This window comes from Leptidea sinapis, chromosome 44, assembly GCF_905404315.1.
Source record: "Leptidea sinapis chromosome 44, ilLepSina1.1, whole genome shotgun sequence".
NCBI classification, from domain to species: Eukaryota; Metazoa; Arthropoda; class Insecta; order Lepidoptera; family Pieridae; genus Leptidea; species Leptidea sinapis.
In genome coordinates, this window is record NC_066308.1 from 1,779,868 (window position 1) to 1,800,213 (window position 20,346).

Genomic DNA, 20,346 nt, shown 5'->3' on the forward strand with positions numbered 1-20,346 from the left:
GAACAAATCCATCATGCGGCATGCGAACGGTTGGCTTAGTTGGAAGAGCGCTGGGACGTAACCCGAGTCGCGAGTTTGAATCCCGCACTGCCCATAAAGTTTGGGACAAATTAAATTTGTATAAAGCATATATGAAAGTTCCAAACTGGCCGCCATACAATTTATTTATTTTTTACACATGTTAAAAAATACTGCACCCTTCTTGCGCCAGTCTAAGTTGTACTTGACCGGTTTTTTCTGTTTTGGACATGTCTTTGTGGACTTTAAAATAGACTATTGGAAATTATTAACCGTTCAAAAGTTTCCTCATCTGGACTACTGAACGAAGTAGACAGACCCCGGTGACCTTTAGTACAAGCAAACTAATTTAACTTACAAAAATATACAGGGTGTCCCGTAATCAGTGGACCAACGGGATACCCGTGATAGGGGTGGTCATCATCTATCGAAAACACCAAATTTTACTGTTCTAGGGCCAGTAGTTCAAAAGATATGATTTTTTAAGCATTATTTTGAAAATTCTACCCTTATCAACACAAAAGTTGAAAAAAAATATTTTTTATTTTTATTTTGCCCTGTTTCTTAACTTAAGGTGGCTGAGGAAACATGTGTCTTCACAATTAAATCCATTTTTGTGAATAAATATTGCCAAATTAAAAATTAAAAACCAAAACATGCGCAAATATCAAATAACTAAATTTGCAACGTGATGTTTGAAGCAAGCTAGTGCAAAAAAAATGTATGACAGCCTTGCGGACCATTATTTAAAAAACATCTGCAGTTCATACTGATTCCAAAAAGGTATAATTAATCATTATTGTGAAACAATAAAAGACAATAATTATTTTAAATCAACATTAGATAGCAATTTCTTGGCGGAATTTACAATAAAACAAAAGTAAATAGTTAGAATTTTTTTATTTATTTCTTATAATAAATGTTCGAAATGTCTTCCTCTTACTCTAAGGCATAGCCGGCATCTTCTTATAAAATTTCTTTTTAAACTTTTTAACGCCCTTTCATTATTTTTGACTTTTTCACTCACCACATTCAGTTTTTGTCTTAGCTGTCTTTCGTTATCGTTAACGGTTTCATATACGGATTCTTTAAAATATCCCCATAAAAAATAATCCAATGGATTAAGATCAGGTGATCGAGCTGGCCATGGGATTGTACCTCCTCGTCCAATCCACCTACTTGGGTAAGACTCGTTTAAATATTCCCTCACTTGTCTGCAATAATGAGCGGGTGCGCCATCATGCTGTAACCACATCCTCTCACATACCTCCTGTGGTACATTTGCTAATAAATTACTTAAGTCATTTCTTAAAAATTGCAAGTACCGAGCACCATTAAGCCTCGGTGGGAGCTCAAATGGACCAATAAGTTTACCATCTAAGATTCCAGCCCACAAATTGACTCCAAACTGGTGCTGGAATCTATCTTCTCGTACAATACGTGGATTCACAACAGCCCATTCATGTAAATTATGAATGTTAAACACTCCAACTCTTTTAAAACACGATTCATCGCTCCATAATATTGAATTGAAAAATAGTGGATCTTGTCGGCATCGGCGAAGCATCTCTGCACAAAAATCTATCCTCCGTTGATAATCAGCAGGTAATAGTGCCTGCACTCGTTGAATATGATAAGGGTATAAACTGTTTCTTTTTAAAATGCGATGTACTGTTGTTTTTGCTATACCAGTACGTCTTGAAATACGACGAACACTCGTAGAAGGTTCTTCTGTCACTTCGGCCAGTATTTGAAGTTCATCGACTCTTCTAGGTCTTCCCACGTTGTTTGCAGCTCCGGGAATTCTGCCTTCTAAATACGCGTTATTTACACGGAGAAAAATTCGATGATCCGGATAGCGGTCGCGATTAGGATAGCGCTCACGATACGTACGGGCTGCTTGCCGAGCGTTTGCATTACACAGACCGTAAATAAAATACATCTCAGCATATTCACGAGGAGTATAGGTATTAGGCATTTTATAAAATCCGGGCAAACAGTATCCAAATCACAAAGACAAACAAGGTCCAATTCAAGCGTCAGTCACCAAAAAAAAGAGTCGTAATGGTAGCGAAGTAAAAAACACGTGTGCAGCTACGAGCTATGAGCAAGTCTCTGATGAAACTAAGAATAATTTGAAAAATTAGGGTGTGGGGATCATAGGCGTCGGCCAATAGGACCCCGTAAACGAAAAAGGTACCTGAGCGAGAAAGAGATAGCATATTGTGTTATCTCTCTCTCGATAACAAAATAATTCTCAGAATAGATAGCGCTTAAATGTTTCTCGCAATTGGAGTCTAAAATTGGTTATTAAGTTATTTTTTTTGTAAAATGTAATATTGTTATACCTTTTTGGAATCAGTATGAACTGCAGATGTTTTTTAAATAATGGTCCGCAAGGCTGTCATACATTTTTTTTGCACTAGCTTGCTTCAAACATCACGTTGCAAATTTAGTTATTTGATATTTGCGCATGTTTTGGTTTTTAATTTTTAATTTGGCAATATTTATTCACAAAAATGGATTTAATTGTGAAGACACATGTTTCCTCAGCCACCTTAAGTTAAGAAACAGGGCAAAATAAAAATAAAAAATATTTTTTTTCAACTTTTGTGTTGATAAGGGTAGAATTTTCAAAATAATGCTTAAAAAATCATATCTTTTGAACTACTGGCCCTAGAACAGTAAAATTTGGTGTTTTCGAGAGATGATGACCACCCCTATCACGGGTATCCCGTTGGTCCACTGATTACGGGACACCCTGTATATGTATATGTATCGAAAAAACCAAACCTGTCAGCCGACCACATGATGAGAAATAGAGTAGTCAAATAATCTTTTTTCAATTAGGCTTAAACTAAGCACTTTTAATCGTCACTATAAATATTTCTTTTAAACTTCTAAATCTACAATATGTTCGGTTAAACTAGTCCTCGTGAGAAGAACATACATGAAACTCGACGGCAACTCTTTTTAAATGAATGTTAACATTGTTACAGGCCGGTTCGAGGTATGTCCGCAGTTGTAGCGGGTGCGGGGCCTGCGCACGCCTGCTTCTTCGCGACCTACGAACAAAGCAAACACACGCTGTCCCAGCTGACTAGGCACAGACATGATCACATCACACATGGTAAGCATGAAGTACTAATCCGCCCTTGTTTGACCATCCAGATAGATACCATCGAGAAAACTTATTTGATGATAATTCTCTAAAATCATAAGACTTATGTTTCCACGAAAAATATTGTATGACAATTAGTGGACTGTCAATGTACGTTCACGCAAATTTCGACCTACATGTGTAGGGAAATGACATTTAGGTGTTACATTCGAGCCACCGACTGCAACTTTATATATATTCCAACACTATTTAACTGCATACAACTAAGAGAGGCTCGAATTATCTTGATCTTCATAGGCATAGCGTAGAGATGTGGGGTCACCCTGCATATTCCACCGTGTAATATGTCACGCGGAGCATTTGGATATCAGGTCAAAATTTACCCGACATCATTTTATTGGCTGGCGTTCCGCAACAACGCGTTTCGGAGGAATTTCATAAGCTGAATTTTACCACCAGATATTACGTCAAAACGCGATATTTCACCCGACAGGTTTTTGGTTGGCATTCCGTAACAATGCGTTAGGCAAGTAGTTTGCTGCTGCCGGTGATGAAGTATTCTTGAACCGATTCAACAACTTCGTGCGCGACCGTCCCACGGGCTGACAGACGGTGGCAGTGACGGGTTTCGGCAGTCTCACGCGTTGCCCTTCCCTGCAATATGACCCGCTACCCACTGACATCTTAGGACCCCGTCTCCGCCCGGACTATAACTTCAAGCTTACATCCACTTTAAACGCCGGCAGCGCATCTCTTTACCTCAGTATTGCGGCTATCAATGGGCGGATAGTTATCGTCTTCCATCAAGCCACTAGCCTGTTTGCCTCATCTAATATAAAAAAGGTTTAACAAAAAATCAAAACACTATTCAAAAACAATAGATATAACATGCACTTAAAAGTATAAAAATAATTGCGTATTTTTATCTTATCAATTAATATAATTCTAGTAACGATTATTGTTATTTTTGGAATCGGTGCCCTCCCGCCGCAGCCCCGCTCTCGCCTCTCGCCTCCTCACGTCGCGCGTGCGATTCAAGCACATCTAACTCTATATGTAGTTACAAACCTACTTTGACTGACACCTTTTTTGAGGTCGGCTAAAAAGCGAGTGCATTGCAAGTGCAACGCATAGCTGCTCGAATTGTCGTGAATCAGTACCATTTGAAAGGCTTGGCTTTGCGTAGAGACGTCGCTTAAATGTCACTGCTTTTATCACGAGTGTTCCGAAGTGCTGGCTCTGCTCTCTGCCGCTTCAGTAACGCACCACACGTCACCAAATGAAATGTCATCCTGAATTTAGGCTGTATGGTGCTCATCTACAGTTCGATGCATCCAATATATAGAATTTTTATTTTTACATTATATTTTCAATTAATTTTTTTTATGAAATATTCGGTATTTAAAACGCTTTTTACTTATGAACAAGATTCATATGTTGTAATAATCGTTGCTGCACTTTACAGACTATGTAATTTATTATGTATTACTAATAAGTAATGATAGTAATTTAGTTGTGTACAATTTCAGGTGTATCTGGGTGCCTGGCGTCTCTGGTGCACGACGCAGTCTCCAATCCCACGGAAGGTGATTATAATTTAATAAAAAATAAATAAAATTAATTTAATTCAGACCATTATAAATCCATATATTGTTAGTAGAGTAATGCTTAAAACTATGTTAGTAAAATTAAAAATTAGCAAAATTATTAAAACATTTGAAATTATATTTGAGTTAAATTAATTCATAAATCTGCGTTGTTTTTTGGCACCAGGTACCCATGTACCTTCATATACACACCCATGTGTGTATATGAACCTAGTGTCTCAGAACAGTACATTCGGGATTATTACCTGTAACCATCAGGATATTGTTAGTACTCGCACGCATCAGTGAGGCTGTCCGTTTGCGGATGATTGATGAAAAGTCAATCCACTTTCTATACTTCTAAACAACTATCACTAGAGCTGTCTCATATGAACGCACGATTTTAATTTTATTATGTGCTAGCAGCGTTAGTGGTTAGTGACCCTGCCTACTGAGCTAAAGGTCCCGGGTTCGAATCCCGGTGCAATCATTTAAATGATGAATATGAATGTTTGTTTCCGAGTCATGGATGTTTATTTGTATTTATATACATAACATACGTTTAAGTAAGTATATTGTATTAAATATATCGTTGTCTTGCACCCATATTACAGGCAATGTCTAGTTTGGGGCAAGATAATTTGTGTAAGATAAATAAAAAAAAAATCCCGCGTAGATTTTTGTTTGTTGACTGGATTTGAACAAACACTTAATATTACGAGGGTTTAATTAGGTTGCCCACAATACATCAATGAAAAACACAATTAAAATGATTTGGCCATTTCTAAGCACACACAGACAGATAAAACTTATAAAATATTGTAAATGCTGATTTAAAAGAGTGGCAATGAGTTTCTTTATTAATTAGAGAAATAGCCACTGGTACTTCTCTATGATAGTACTTCACGAGTAAACGATAAGATAGCTACGAACACTTATAATTAAATGTTTTGTTTGATAGGAAAAGTAAATATCTTATACAATTAAAATAACTAATTCTTGTGCATGCATTATTATAGTTTATCAGTTATCTTGAAATATTATTAGGAAACCGTAAAAATATTGTATTAAGATAGTATTTTATTTTGACAGTCATATTTTGAGGGAATAAAACACATGTCAGAAGTGAACCCTGCATTGTGCGTGAACCTCTAAGCTGGATATGAAGTCCTGGTACATGTTGCTAGGATGACACATGATTTCAACCGCTATGAAAGACATTACTATCACCGCTACCATATTTATGGTCTCCTGGTGTGAGTGTAGTTAATTATTTAAAAAGTCGTGCGCATGACGTCAGAATACCCGCGTAAAAGTATTCATAATACATTTAGCAGACCTCATATAAAATGACATTTAGGACTGAACTCTCCAATTATCAGAGCTGGTGAACAATATAACATGCTTGTTAGAAAACACCCAAATGTAGACATATTCAATGACTCTAATGACTCTCATGGCTCACTTAAGAATAAAATACTAACATACTTTTAAGTCATACTATAAACTAACTATAAACCTAGTAACTTAAATTAATTTTCACATCTTCTTTTATTTGTAATTGCTCTAACCGTTGTATGTTTCCTATGAAAAGATTATGTACTTAAATGCTAGCAAACATTGCGCGTAAGGGTAAGTTCGGATAACTCAAATTTCTTAACTTTTGTAGCACAATATAGCCGGATCTTACCCTACATAATCAACAAAAACATTTTGTCAACTCTGGACTTGACGTCGATGACGTCACACCGTCAAATCAAATTCGTTACGGTGTGCAAAACAAGCATCACTAGGAAATTATTATTGATAAATAAACAACGATTCATTTTTTCAGTATTCTAGATTGATGTAAAGGTGTTGTGTTATGGTGCTGATAATAATAATAATTATTATTATAATGATGAAAAATCAATAAAAGAGCCTGGGTTAAGGAATCTGGTAAAAAGATATTTCTTTTACTGTCAGTACTATAAGCCGACACTGAACAACAGAAACTACAGAACTTAACTATTAACAACAAAAGGTAAGACGTCATAATGAAAATTTCAAAAACAAAGCCGTGATTGCACGAAAATATATCACGACATGTACGTAACGGTAGTGAAACTGGACTCCGTACTGACGCAACTGGCGTGCGCGAGGGGGTGAAAGGGGAACGGGGGGGTTTCTGTCATATCATATTTAGCCATTTTGACAACTCGCTAGCTGTTTTTTTTTTTCGACAGCCGCTCTTATCATTTTCTAATTCATGGAAATCTGATTCGCGAGCAGCGAAAAAAGTTCCCTAAACCAACCCGACCTTTAAATGTTAAAATTTCGCCACTGTAGATACGTAGATAGTCGCCACTAACTTGCAAGCGACGTTTTTTTCTTCTTGTTATCAATTCTAAAATTACTAAAATTGAAACTCACGCTAGGAGTAGACGGCGTGTGTAGACAAACATGTTTCAGTAAGATAGTTTTGGTGTATGTTTTAATAAACTTTTGCTGGAGACCCTGGAGAGAGATGAGTACTATATAAAGCCCAGTTTTACGTAAGTGAAGTCTGAGGAAAGTCTAAGTGGGTACGCCCTATAAATATCAGCCTAAGAGAAGGTACAGCGTTATGTAGATCTGTGTTGCGGTCATGTTGAGAGATATTTTCTCCGGTAGTGTATTCCGGGCTTAATGGCTCGAACGGTTAGCTCAGTTGGAAGAGCACTCGCACGGAACGCGAGAGGTCGTGGGTTCGAGTCCCGCATCGTTCATAAAGTTTTGATTTCAAATTTTATTTGTGCAATAATAATTTGCTGTCCGTACGATAATGATATCAGCTGTAACGTGAAGTAAATTAAAGTGAAGAAAACGTAAACGCCATAACAAACATTAAGTAGCGGGGCAGAGTGAACGACCGAGGGCGTTATCAGCAAGGGTCCATAAACCACTATCGTTGTGGGTTATGGTGACAATTACGATAGCGACGCAGGGTTCAAGGCGACTCAGCACCTACAAGTAGCTGGCTGAGATAAGCACACATTGTAAATAAATATGCCAACTGCAAATATCTGTATTGCTCGTATAATAAGAAGTTATTGGAGTTTACTCCTTAAGAATCGATTCTCATATAAGGCGCCCGGTATGAGAAAAATATCCAGAGTAAAACCTACTCATCAAATGGGATAGTAACGTTTTTGGTGCGCACCATTTCTCGCGCAACTTTCACTTTTCAGTTGGCGTGACAGTCTAGACGCTCGATCCCTATATTAGTTGTATTGCAGTGATACGGATAGCAGACATCATTTTTCTTTTCTTGTATTTTGAAACTTTATTATATTATTGAAATTGATTTATTATTATACTTTCATAAAGTTAAGTGTAAATTCTATAAATTATGGAAGAAAGTGGTGTAAATAATAGTGCCGGAAAATCTGATAATTAATAACAATTCGTACATTAATATGACATGTATTGTATATATAAACATGTGTGCTTTGTATTTATTAAATATTGAATTATCAATATAGTTCAAACAAATCTATATGAGTTATGCACATAATTAAATGTTTAATATAACATTGAGAGTACATATAGCGCATTTCACGCCAAATAGACAATTTTTAACCTAACCTATTATTTTATTTTTTTAATATCTTTATTTTTTTTAATTAATACGCTTTTATTAGCTTCTGCTGTATGTCTGTTTGTAACCGACTCTGTTCAAAGTCAATCGTTCTTGAGGAGTAAACTCCAGTCGTGCGTCGAAGCTGACACACACACTTTTTTTGAAGTGAAAACTTCTTTAGCGGCGTTGAGCACTTTTCTGGAGATGGGTATAAATGTTAAATTCGCGTCATGACACGTGCCCTGATCGAAAATTCGTAAGACCGTGTTTTGGTACCAGGCAATCATAGTTGAAGAGGAGATTGTCTTATATATGACGCGATTATACCTTAATATATTCTGACGTCATTCGTACGAAGTATTTACTACATAGACCTGGTATCTATGTAGTAATACTTAATACGTAATGTATATAATAATAAAATTCTAAGATTACAGCACATAATATTTCTATGTTACATTACATTAGCATCTACACAAAATATACATGTCATATACATATTATGTAGTCAAAGTTAAACACAAGATTATAAAAAAAAAGAAAATCACAAATTTAAATAGTCGGATACAGCATAAAAATTGTAACTAATTAGCCATTGATATTATTGAGTTTTAAAAGGTCCGATATTCAACATTTTAATAGCATCGGGAAGTTTATTAAATATTTGAATACACATGGCATGACAATTTTTAGTAAACAAAATAGTCCTGGGTGCTTTTTTGTAAACAAGTCTATTTGGATATCGTTGGTCGCGGTCATACATTTCCTTGGCAGTGGTGAAAAGATATTTATGCCTCTTTACAAAAATGCTTATTTCGTAAATGTATAGGCACGGCAAGGTTAACAATTTCAGTTTAATAAACAGCGGTCTACACAATTCGTACGTACCCCACAAATCGCACGGATACATTTTTTTGTGCAATAAATGCTTTTTGGATGTTTACGCCATTACCCCAAATTATAAGACCGTATCTCAAGATAGATGCAATAAGAGCATGGTAAGCTGACAGTGTGGTACCTAAATCTGTAATTTTTCGTAGGCGCCTCAGGGCATAAACAAATTTATTTACTCTACCACAGACCTCATTTATGTGTGGTGTCCATTTAAGTTCTGATAAATAAAGCCATTCGTGCGAAATTATTCCTTAACCATTCCAAAATATTAAAAAATTTACAACGTTAATGTTCAAGTTTTCATATTGCCGATACTCTCGGAGTGCAACCCGTATTTTTTATAGAATTATTTAAAATGTCTTAGCCCCGATTTCACCAATGTGACCGCCGAATTTTGGACGTTCAACATATTATTTAATCGCGTTCCAGAGCTGTCACTGTCGTTATCGTAACAATCAGTAAGGCAGGTCCAATTTTGCGAAAGAGGTCACTCGTCGAATCCAACTCGAATGAGCAGTGTTCGGGAAGCTCCGTAAAATCTTCTCATCCCAAATACCGCAGCGTCTGAAGACGAAAGTTTCCAACCAGTGTGTTTTGCCAATACTGACTTACGGTACGCAGACATGGTCAATGGAGACGGCTATGCTCGGAGTTTCCCTGCGAGATCGAATCAGAAATGGAGATCCGTAGGGGAACCAAAGTCACCGACATAGCCTAAATGATTGCGAAACTGAACTGGCAGTGGGCAGGGCACATAGTTCGACGGACAGATGGCCGGTGAGGCAGAAATGTTCTCGAATGGCCACCACGTACTGGAAGACGCAGAGTTGGTAGGCCCCCAGAAGATGGACCGACGATCTGGTCAAGATCGTCGGTCTGGCATGGTCTGACAGCGCAGGACCGATCGTCGTTGAGATCTTTGGGGGAGGCCTTGGTTCAGCAGTGGACGTCTTGCGGCTGATGATGATGATGCTTATCAATGACAGTTTTGACAGGTATTTGATACATTCTATTGTTTATGCCATGTCAGTTGACGTCAACACGCTCAAAAGGTATCGATGAAATCGATTTGTGTTTAATCGAGATCAAGACTGGAATTTGAACTCGTTTACGTAAAACTTAGTTTGAAGTGTCATTGGTGAATTCGGGGTTCGTATTAAATCGGTGGTACGGCACCCATTCGTGTTCGAAACGGAATGTCTCTTGACCTGTTTTTAAGCCTACTGCTGTCTGTTCACGCTTGAAGTCTGCACTGTATCGCGTGTTGATATGAGACAAAGCATTAAGGTTAGATAGATAAAATGTGATCGTTGGGTATGTTGCGAGCAAGAAAAGTATTACAGGCAGTAACCATAATGGCCGGGAATTGTTAAATATAAAAATGTTAATTTGATTAAAGTAAATCATAGCCTGAACATACATACATGAAAATGGTTTTGTTTTTTTAAATATCTCTAAAACTATTTAACATTTTGCACTCTTATAACTGATTCAAAAACAGAAAAGTTTCACCCAACTTCCGAAACTGTACGAGTTAAATTTATCAACCCTACCTCTGACAGTTTATATGTTCTACTCCGTGGTCTATTTACTTTAATATTCTTTGCTGTAATCTATTTGTTACATAATAATAAAATCGTAACAGAATAACACAGTAAATGTTTTATATAAAGAATACTTATTAGTTAAATCAACAATACCGAATTCAAAACAGTAAAATATCGATTCTATGTCTATTTTTTCGTTTGTCTGTTTATATGTCCGGGCAAAACGCAAAAAGGGTGTGCCCTTTGCTTGATGCATTTATAGTATTGTTGCTGCTTTATAGAGTCCACGCGGACGAAATCGCGGGCAGTAGCTAGTTAAGAATGAAGTCGCGTCTTACCATTCGAGTAGGGAACCAATTGAATTGTATTTTATAATTCTCTATTGAGTTTAACAGGTCTTGTGTTAACATTAATCGCCCTGGATACTGAGGTTATCTGTTGTCGATCACGTGGTCGTATCGTTATATTTAACAACAACATCCGTTTACGGCTTGGTAACAATCGAAATTATGGCGTGTTATTTGGAAGAGAATCAAATTTTATATTTAGATTATTTTATCAGTGTGAAGCTCCTTTGTACAGGATGCCGGCTAGTTTATGGGTACCACAACGGCGCCTATTTCTCCCGTGAAGCAGTAATATGTAAACATTATTATGATTCGTTCTGATGGGCGCCGTAGCTAGTGAAATTACTGGGCAAATGAGACTTAACATCTTATGTCTCAAGGTGACGAGCGCAGTTGTAGTGCCGCTGTGAATTTTTGGGTTTCTCAAGATTCCTGAGCGGCACTGCATTGAAATCAAACACTATCAGTTGAACGTGCAGCTCGTATCGTCCCTTACTGTCAAAAGATTATCATACACATTAACAGAAATTTCTTAATCCATTTTGCCGTAAGCGCTTGGATAGTGGATAGCGCTGCCCATTACAATGCAGTGCCGCTCAGGATTCTTGAAAAACCCTTGAGGCATAAGATGTCAAGTCTCATTTCTCCAGTAATTTCACTACCTACGGCGCCCTTCGGACCGAAACACAGTAATGCTTACACAATTATTGCTTCACAGCAGAAATAGGCGCCGTTGTAGTACCCATAACCTAGCCGGCATCAAGTTACCTCACACGGATTGTCAATGAATCGAAAATAATTCCGTTCTTGTGTTATTTCCAGTTGTGAAGCAGCGGCTACAGATGCTGAACTCCCCTTACCGCGGCGTGTGGGAATGCGCGCGGCACGTGTACCGGGCGGAAGGTGCGCGTGCGTTCTACCGCTCGTACGGCACGCAGGTGGCCATGAACGTGCCCTTCCAGGCGGTCCACTTCGTCACCTACGAGTGGTGGCAGTCGCGGTTGAACCCCACTCGCACATACAACCCCAGCGCTCATCTTACCGCCGGTGCGTGCGCGGGCGCTTTAGCTGCAGCCTCGACAACACCCTTAGACGTCTGCAAGACGGTTCTCAACACGCAAGAGCAGCGAGGTGCCGAGGGTTTGTCAGCAGCGGCCTCGATGATCCTCCGTACATATGGACCGCGAGGGTTCTTCAGAGGCGTCACAGCTCGCGTGCTCTATCAGATGCCGGCGGCGGCAATCTGCTGGCTCACCTACGAGACGCTCAAGCACGCACTTACTGTGGTAAGTTTGTAGGAATCTTTAGTAGTTGTAGAACCTACTGTATGTGCAGCGAGTATCTACAGGCACCCGTAGTGATAGTTATTGAAGAAGGTAATGTTTAGGTGGTTCGGTCACAGGATGGATAAAGGTATAAAATTGATAGAAAGAATGTAGATGGAGAAGATTTATAATATTAAACCTACGCGAATCGGCACTTACTGATCCGCGCGCGGTACGAAATAGATCTGCGCGATATTGGCGCTCGCGCAGCGTTCTGTGAATGCGTATTATTTTACGTGTAGCAATAGATTGCTTATAATTAAGATGATTTCAATGAATGTATCAGAAAGCCATTGAGACAAACTATAAGACCATGCAAAATAAACCATCTTATAAACAAAATTAGCGTCAGAACTTGGTGAGGAAATAGGGTGCCGGCACATTTGGTTTTGGTGAATTTGAAAAATCTCAGGGCACTAGATTTTATCAGGCATTGGCCGATTTGGGAAGAATATTCTAAGATCAAATCGGTAAAGTTACGTTGAATATTATCACAGTAGAAATAACCTCTGTCTAAGCCGCCTAAATGTAATAAAGAAAGAAAAAGAATGTCTCCTAAATGTCATATTGATGCCTCAGAAGTTTCACGAATATTTAGCATTTTTTTGTAATGAATGACTTGTACAATTAGTTGCAACTTGGAATTCGCTACGGCAAAGCTACAAGGGGAAGTTTGTTAAGTTTGCGGAATGGGGGGTAAGGAGTTGGATTAAAAATCAAAAACTATCGCCATGATTTTCCTCAGCCTATTGTGACACCTTAAATTTCTTTGTTGGTTGGGTTCCTTTTTTGTGCCACTGAATAGTCCTGTTTAGACTCAGGTTCGTAATGATTAATCCTAGACTCGTCACCAGTAATAAATTGAGCCAACATTCCATCTTTGTCTTCCCTACAGATTTGCTCTACACATTTCAGAAGTGTTCAGCTCGTTCGGCCTTCCTGGCCATGAGTCGACTTCTCCCTGACTTGTTTAAATAGGGCATGCCACTTGTAAATTACTTGGACAGGAGTCCCCGGAAACGGATGACCTCTTTTCCAGTATGATCTGATTTGGATGCTTGCGCAACTCGATTTTCTCAATATTTCACAATTTCATCCCAATTAACTCGTTTCGTCGACAACAGCTCTGCGACTAATGACCGAGAATATGACAAAACCTGATATTTATACCAATATGTTCCCCAATTAGTATCTAATGTCGCAATATCCCCACCTAATCACCTACCTACCCACTCCGTAAACTTAAAAATTTCCCCCTCGTAGTTTAATTGTTAGCCGGGTGTATTATCACGGTATGTGTTGTCAACAGTGAGTGTGTGGCAGGTGGAGGTCGGAGAGGAGAGCGTAGCGGCAGCGAGCGGCGTAGCGAGTAGCGGAGCGAGTAGCGGAGCGGGCAGCGGGGCGGGTTCCCCGCTCGCTTGCGCCACACTGCGTCTCGCCGCCGCGGCTGCAGATGTCAATGCCCCCGCCCACCCGTAGCAGCCCACCACTACACGAACACACACACATCGATATTACTATTTATGTACATCATAACGGACATAATGTTCACTTCCAAACTTTATTAGCGTACAGAGAAACAGCTTTTGTTTACACCGAATTGCAGCGCCACTGTGAGTGTACAATCTAACAATTTTTATATTGTATTGCAAATCGCCGTTGGCCCGTTGGTTGCGAAATCACTGCGCCAAGTGTAAATTGGCACTTAGATTATTAAATAAGTATTTCCGAATGTCTTAGAATACATCCAAGGATGTTCTTTTTCATCTTATAAGAATTATTCTAAATGCTATATTAATTATGCAATATGCGATTTGACATATAGTCTAAAAAAAGAAATCATTATATCACTTGATCCAATGACGGTATGAATATTATGATGCTGGTTGAATTAATGTGTAGATGATAACCTTATTCGACGATCCCTTTATACAGTATTTACAGCGTGGGTGTAGAAAAATATATCAATACTATAGTTTGTTTTTCGGCCACGCGCCATCGTAAACTTGACAGGTTGTTATTCATTCTTACATCACAAGTAATAGTTCTAAGTACACTCACAACCGCTCTGTGGAAATAGAATCAGTCAACTGGTGGCGAGTGAAAGTCTCTCATATTAATAATAGATTTCAGTGATACAGTATTATAAGCAGTCACAAATACACGCGCACAGATAACGATGAATTGAATTGAAGTTAATCGTACAATACTGCCACTACACAATAACACATATACACACATTATCACATATTACACACACATCATATAAAAGTGTAGAAAAGAATCATTGAACAATAGTTGTAACAAAGATGACCTAATAAATATAAATTATGTCGAGAATTATTAAAATAATTAATTATCGATAAACAATGGATATAGAATTATTAGAAATGCCAGCATGAATAGAGGAAACATGATTTGCTCTAAATAATCTTACTTGGGATAGTGTTATTAAATGACGTTATTTAGAATGCCATACTACTCTTGTCATTACTAAACTACACTTAAATCAAGAGATTATTTTTGAAAATATTCAGAAATATTTAAAATTATAGGCAAAACGTGTGTGTGTGTAGTTAAGTACTCACGTAAACAACGAAGTTGTATTTCTTTTGCGTTGTTGTGAAATTATCTTTTCATGCATACTAACTACCAATAAATGCTTGAATAGGTATACGAGTAAATTGGAAACAGCGTAATATTTCGTCACACAATAAATAAACACATCGCTTTGTTTTCTAAGAACGCGCCCGAAGAAATAATATTTGGAAAAGTATTTTTGTACGCACAAATCTCAATCACATATGAATAATAGTAATGGTTTGGCACAAAGGCTGGGTTCACAACTAATGCTACTTATTAACGAAAGAGATTGCGAGGCGACGCAAGAGAAGGTAGACCTTTCGCTTTCGTTCGTCGTTGCACTTTATATGTGGACAAGGCCTAAAGATACAAGATAGACACACATTTTCACAACTTGTGACTGCAGTACTGTTCAATATGTGTTAGTTGACGAAACAGATTTCATATGACAAGATATAATACGGTGCCGATACGAACGATTCGATAACCTTCCGATCAACTTCGTCGTAAATATTAGTGTGGGTGAGTGTGTGTGACTGTTTGTGTGATTTAAAATGTTGTTAATAGTTTTGTTGTTGTTTAAATAGAATATATTATATTGGATATATTTTTGGTTATGTGTTTCTGTTCCGAAGAGGCTTATACTGTACGAGTCAAAGGAGTCGATCACACAAATTCACTTTTTATTATATTTAAAATTAATTTAAGCAAATTTTCCAGAGTTGAGAATATTTTATTATTTATTTTACATATCGGTTTCATTCGAACATTAATAAGACTTCGAAGTGCAGTTCCTTCAGTATTATTAATTTTACTTTAACACACGTTATTATATTTTTAATGAACTGACTCGTGCAGTGTAACACGCGTGTTTGCGTGTGTGCCTGCGTGTGTGTAGAAGTAAGCTGTGATGTTACGAATAAATTTATTCTACGTAATAATAAATGTAATGTACAGTGTTGATATTAAGTACTTATTATTGTATTGTTTTCATTATTATTAATAATAATAAACGTCCATCACTTTGTTTCGAACTCGAAGACACACCGCGTTCTATCAATATTGACATTTTCTGTTGCGTTTTATTTATGTTATTTTTTTTTATAAATAATTTACTTTTCGGGGCTATATAAAATTGTGAGTTTGTATTTTGTTTGGGAATCCTGTTATTGTGGTGACGTAGTGTTGTGTGTGTGTGTGTGAATGTGTGTGTGTGTGTGATAAGCGGTGTAGGGTCATTGGATGTTAGGTGAGGACGAAGATCATAGATATCTTCGTCTAAACTCTATGGAAATTAGAATCTATGAATTTCAAATTTAATTATTTTTGTACAGTCACGAAGCGGTGATAATTAAGGATATTGAGTGACTGCTTTGAAGGAGAGAGTACCACATGTGCTTCTCGTGAGTTCATGTTCTTAACTTTGTTTCACGTATAGACAAATTGTGGAATTACTTGCATGGTGTTTGTTATAAAAAATAAACAAAGCGTATACAAACTAAATCAGTACTTTTGTTTAATTCTTCCGTACTTTTTTTTAGCTTTGTGTGTCAGTTACATACTGTGTAACAATCATTAAAACATAAACGATCTTCTTAATGACACCACAGACTGGGAGTTAAGCGGACACCCTCAGGCTCTTTAATTATAAATGTTTATTGAACGATATTACATTGTAATCCATATTTATTATAAAAAAGCCCGCTTAGTTTCTTCTTGGGCCCGTTCTTCTCAAGTCTGAGGCAGTCTATTTTGAATGGGTGGTAGTTTTTGACGTTCAATAAATGATTTTGAATAAAAATATTTGAATTTAAAAGAATCGTGGTCATTTTAGATGTTATTTTTTTTTCTATTGAATATTATAAGTCTTGGAAGCGGCTTTCTCCCGATTATACTAAGCGGGGTTGCCAAATTGGAAGCTTTCCAACGAATTTAAGCCGCACATTAATAACATTGCTAAAATCCTAAATTTATCTCCGCTTCGCGACTTATACTGTGGTGTTAATTAACGCGAAGTAAAGTTATTCCAAGTTTAAAACTTTTTGTTTTTATCTTACCTTTGTTACTATAGAATTACATTACAAAAATAAAATTTGTAAGCAAAATTTATGAACGATGCCGGACTTGTACCCGCGACCTATCGCGTTCCGTGCGAACTAAGCCAACCGTTCCAATGACGTATCGTTGTTAAATTCTACTCATAGGTTGTGGCTTCATCAGGTATCAGAGCGCTCGCACGGAACGCGAGAGGACGCGGTTTCGAGTCCCGCATCGTTCCTAAATTTTGCTTTCAAATTTTATTTGTGTAAATAATCCCAGAAGGTTATCACTTTAAAAAAAAACTACAAATTGTACTGAATTACATGACAGCGAGAAGTAATTTTAAACTTTGAGTAGCTTTAATTGCGTTTGTAACACAGTTTTTTTCTGACTTGAATCGGGAATCATTACTTTATATACAAATATGGAAGCTCAGTGATTTTGTGTAGAGCGGCCGGACTAAATAGATATTGTCGAGGATTTTTGTATGTGATGGCGTGGAAATTAATTATGTAGCCAATCTGTTTTGGATTATTTAAGTTACCGAAATTGTGTGTAAATAGAACCTTCATTTTATTATGTATTTATGTACACGGATGATATTATTGTTTGTAAAATTACTTCGACGTACTCTGGTGTAAGTGAGAAGAGGCACCTTTTGTAAAATAATTATTGTTTTCTCAGCTTTCTTGAAACACTGTGAGGCTGTGATTTGTACATGTATAAATTGAGAAGGTTGACTTCAGAAATCGCCGCTGCGGGATTTTCTCGAAAAGTACCGGACTATTTATATGAATCGAGTCGAGAAATAAAATTATTGTCAATAATATTTTATAATAGTAGCTCTAGTGAGACTAGACATAGCGCAAAGCCTAAAAGCGACCATCAATTAAGTGCGTCTGTACATAATGATATGTAATGTAGTTATATATATTTATCATGGATAAGCTTAGAGTATTTAACCAAAAAAGAGGTCATGCGCTTGAAGGGAGGGAATAAGTGGGAGGAGACACTGGCCTGAAATTAAAAAAAAAATATTAGGTGCATAAACAATTACTCACACAACAAAAACTGCGTGAAAATGTATATAAAAGATATTCAGAAAGCAGGCCGTTAATACCATCACTAGGTAGCTAAATACTCTAAGTTAAGATATTGAAATAATAAAAACAATGTTTAGTTTAAAATTCGAATTTGTTCAGATTGTCTGCGTACAAATCGTTAACATTTTATCACAGCACTCGCCGATTGGACGGATCGAGTGTGACGTCATATTGAGGTCCTGCAGCGTGTTATTTAGAGATGGATGTAAAGTGTAAATTATTGGTACGTGAGATTGGAATCCCGCGGGGATCAAAAACTGAGGTGCTAAGTCGGTAAGCGCAGCTCGCTCATAGTTTCGCGCTTCTTTTACAGTATCTGTCTACAACGAGTATTTAATTGAAGGCATAGACAAAGTGTCATGGCGGATGTCGCTGTCAAAATGGCGCCCGAATTGCAAACGCTAATTCATAAAAACTATAATATGAAAAAAACTAAAATATATAATTTACATCAGAGTTAACCTAATTTAATGGAATAATTACATTCTTGTTGAATACTAGTAAAATAAAGATTTTGTGTTGTTGCATGGCGGCCATTTTGATTTATATTACTTTTTGCAATAGTTATCAAGTACACAGTATAATACTGCTCAACCTTTACCGAAATGGTAGTAAATGTAAAAAGTAACGAAAGCTTTCGACATTTATAAATGTTTCCTTGACCTACATATATAAAGTGATTTTGATTTGATTTAATACACCGTATGATATACGGCCCGTTGAAAGAATGACGGGAAAGCGTTTTAGTATTAGTAAAATTACCTTTGGTTGGTTGCTTTATCCTAAGAGAGTGTTTTATTTTCGCTATAATTGAAAATATTTAAACCTTATCTGTTAGAAATACACTTGCGGCCTTACAAATAAACTTGGTATTAAGTTATAATTATAATAAAACTTTATTTTCAAGTAACTACAGACTTAACATCATGTTAGTTAGACTTAAAAAACTATGTTAGTACAAAAACATAATCTTAACTACTTACTACTATTATTTGAGTTACTATTGTTCCATTCCATTAGAGATAGAGCAACAGTGACTCATATATTTGCAGTCTACAGAAACGAAGGAAGAACCCTGACGCAGTATTCCTGAGAATAAACCAAGAATATGCAAAATGTTTACAAATAGACATATTGCTTATGATTGGTTTATTCTTAACGTTTCCCGCGTTTATTTGCAATGTCATTCGGAAAACTGCAGAATTATCATTGTATTGACAGTGTTGTCAGATATATAATCAACATTTTGTATATTTATGGTTTATTTTTAAGGCCGTTTGTGTCATAATAGCATACAATACTCGTTGTGGACAGCTATATGTTATGTAAAGCGATATGTAGTTGTATATTAGATGTAGTATGATAATGAGTGAGCCACGCTGGGGTTGTTGTAAATGTACAAGACCAATTTGACTTGTAGACACATAAAATCATTTTACATTACGGACGCGACTGTTTTGGTGCGATTAAAGTACTTTTCGGTATCATTATCAACTTAATATTTTTTTAGCAATGGCTGGAATACATTGTCCCTTTGAAGCCGTGAAGTTTTTGATGTGTTAACGTACAATAGATAATCATATCCAAACTAATATTATAAATGTGAATGTACGTTTGTTTGTAGATAAAAACACTATGTCGAAAACTAATTGACATGTGCTTGACAACAGCTGCGTGCCCCGTACTATAACACGCACGTGGCGATAGCGATGCCCCTCTTATTAGAACCGGTAAATCATTCACAGTCTCAAAATAACGTTAGTATAAAGTATAAATTTCCAGGCAACTTGCTGCGGTGTGCGGTCGTGTTTCCTACAAGTCATATTGGTCAAGTACACGTTAGGACGTTATGGACCGTCAATGTAACAAAGAGAACACAAATAAACAGTTGGACAATATATAGTTTTTTTTAGTACTCCTTTTATCATTTAGATTCACCCCTGTTTTGCCTTGGCCATACACAAAGAACAAAGGTGGACGGAATTCGGCACATTCAATGTCGACGCGGATCCGTTGGTAGCGTGTGGTACTTACGAATCTGCCTATCGAGCTTCGGGTTGTGGGTTTAATGCCCGGTGAGGATAATGGATATTTGATTTTGTTTTCTGTGTGTATTTACTATGAAATAAAAAGTTTGGATGCTAGTTATTGTCTTACAATATAAAAATTTATATCAAGATA

General features: G+C 37.0%; 1 protein-coding gene across 2 annotated transcripts in view; it reads left to right on the forward strand.

Annotated features, from left to right (window-relative positions):
• LOC126977339 (mitoferrin) overlaps positions 1 to 20,063 on the forward strand; it is a 63,092-nt gene extending 43,029 nt beyond the window's left edge. Inside the window, exons 3-6 of one of the 2 annotated variants that reach the window (XM_050826106.1) lie at positions 3,018 to 3,148; positions 4,669 to 4,725; positions 11,937 to 12,400; positions 13,763 to 20,063. In XM_050826106.1, coding sequence (XP_050682063.1) covers positions 3,018 to 3,148; positions 4,669 to 4,725; positions 11,937 to 12,400; positions 13,763 to 13,918 — 808 coding nt within the window. In that variant the 3' untranslated portion in view covers positions 13,919 to 20,063. Of the gene's footprint in view, positions 1 to 3,017; positions 3,149 to 4,668; positions 4,726 to 11,936; positions 12,401 to 13,748 lie in introns of both variants that reach the window. The other variant, XM_050826107.1, reaches the window with a different exon arrangement.
• The last annotated feature ends 283 nt before the right edge of the window (positions 20,064 to 20,346 follow it).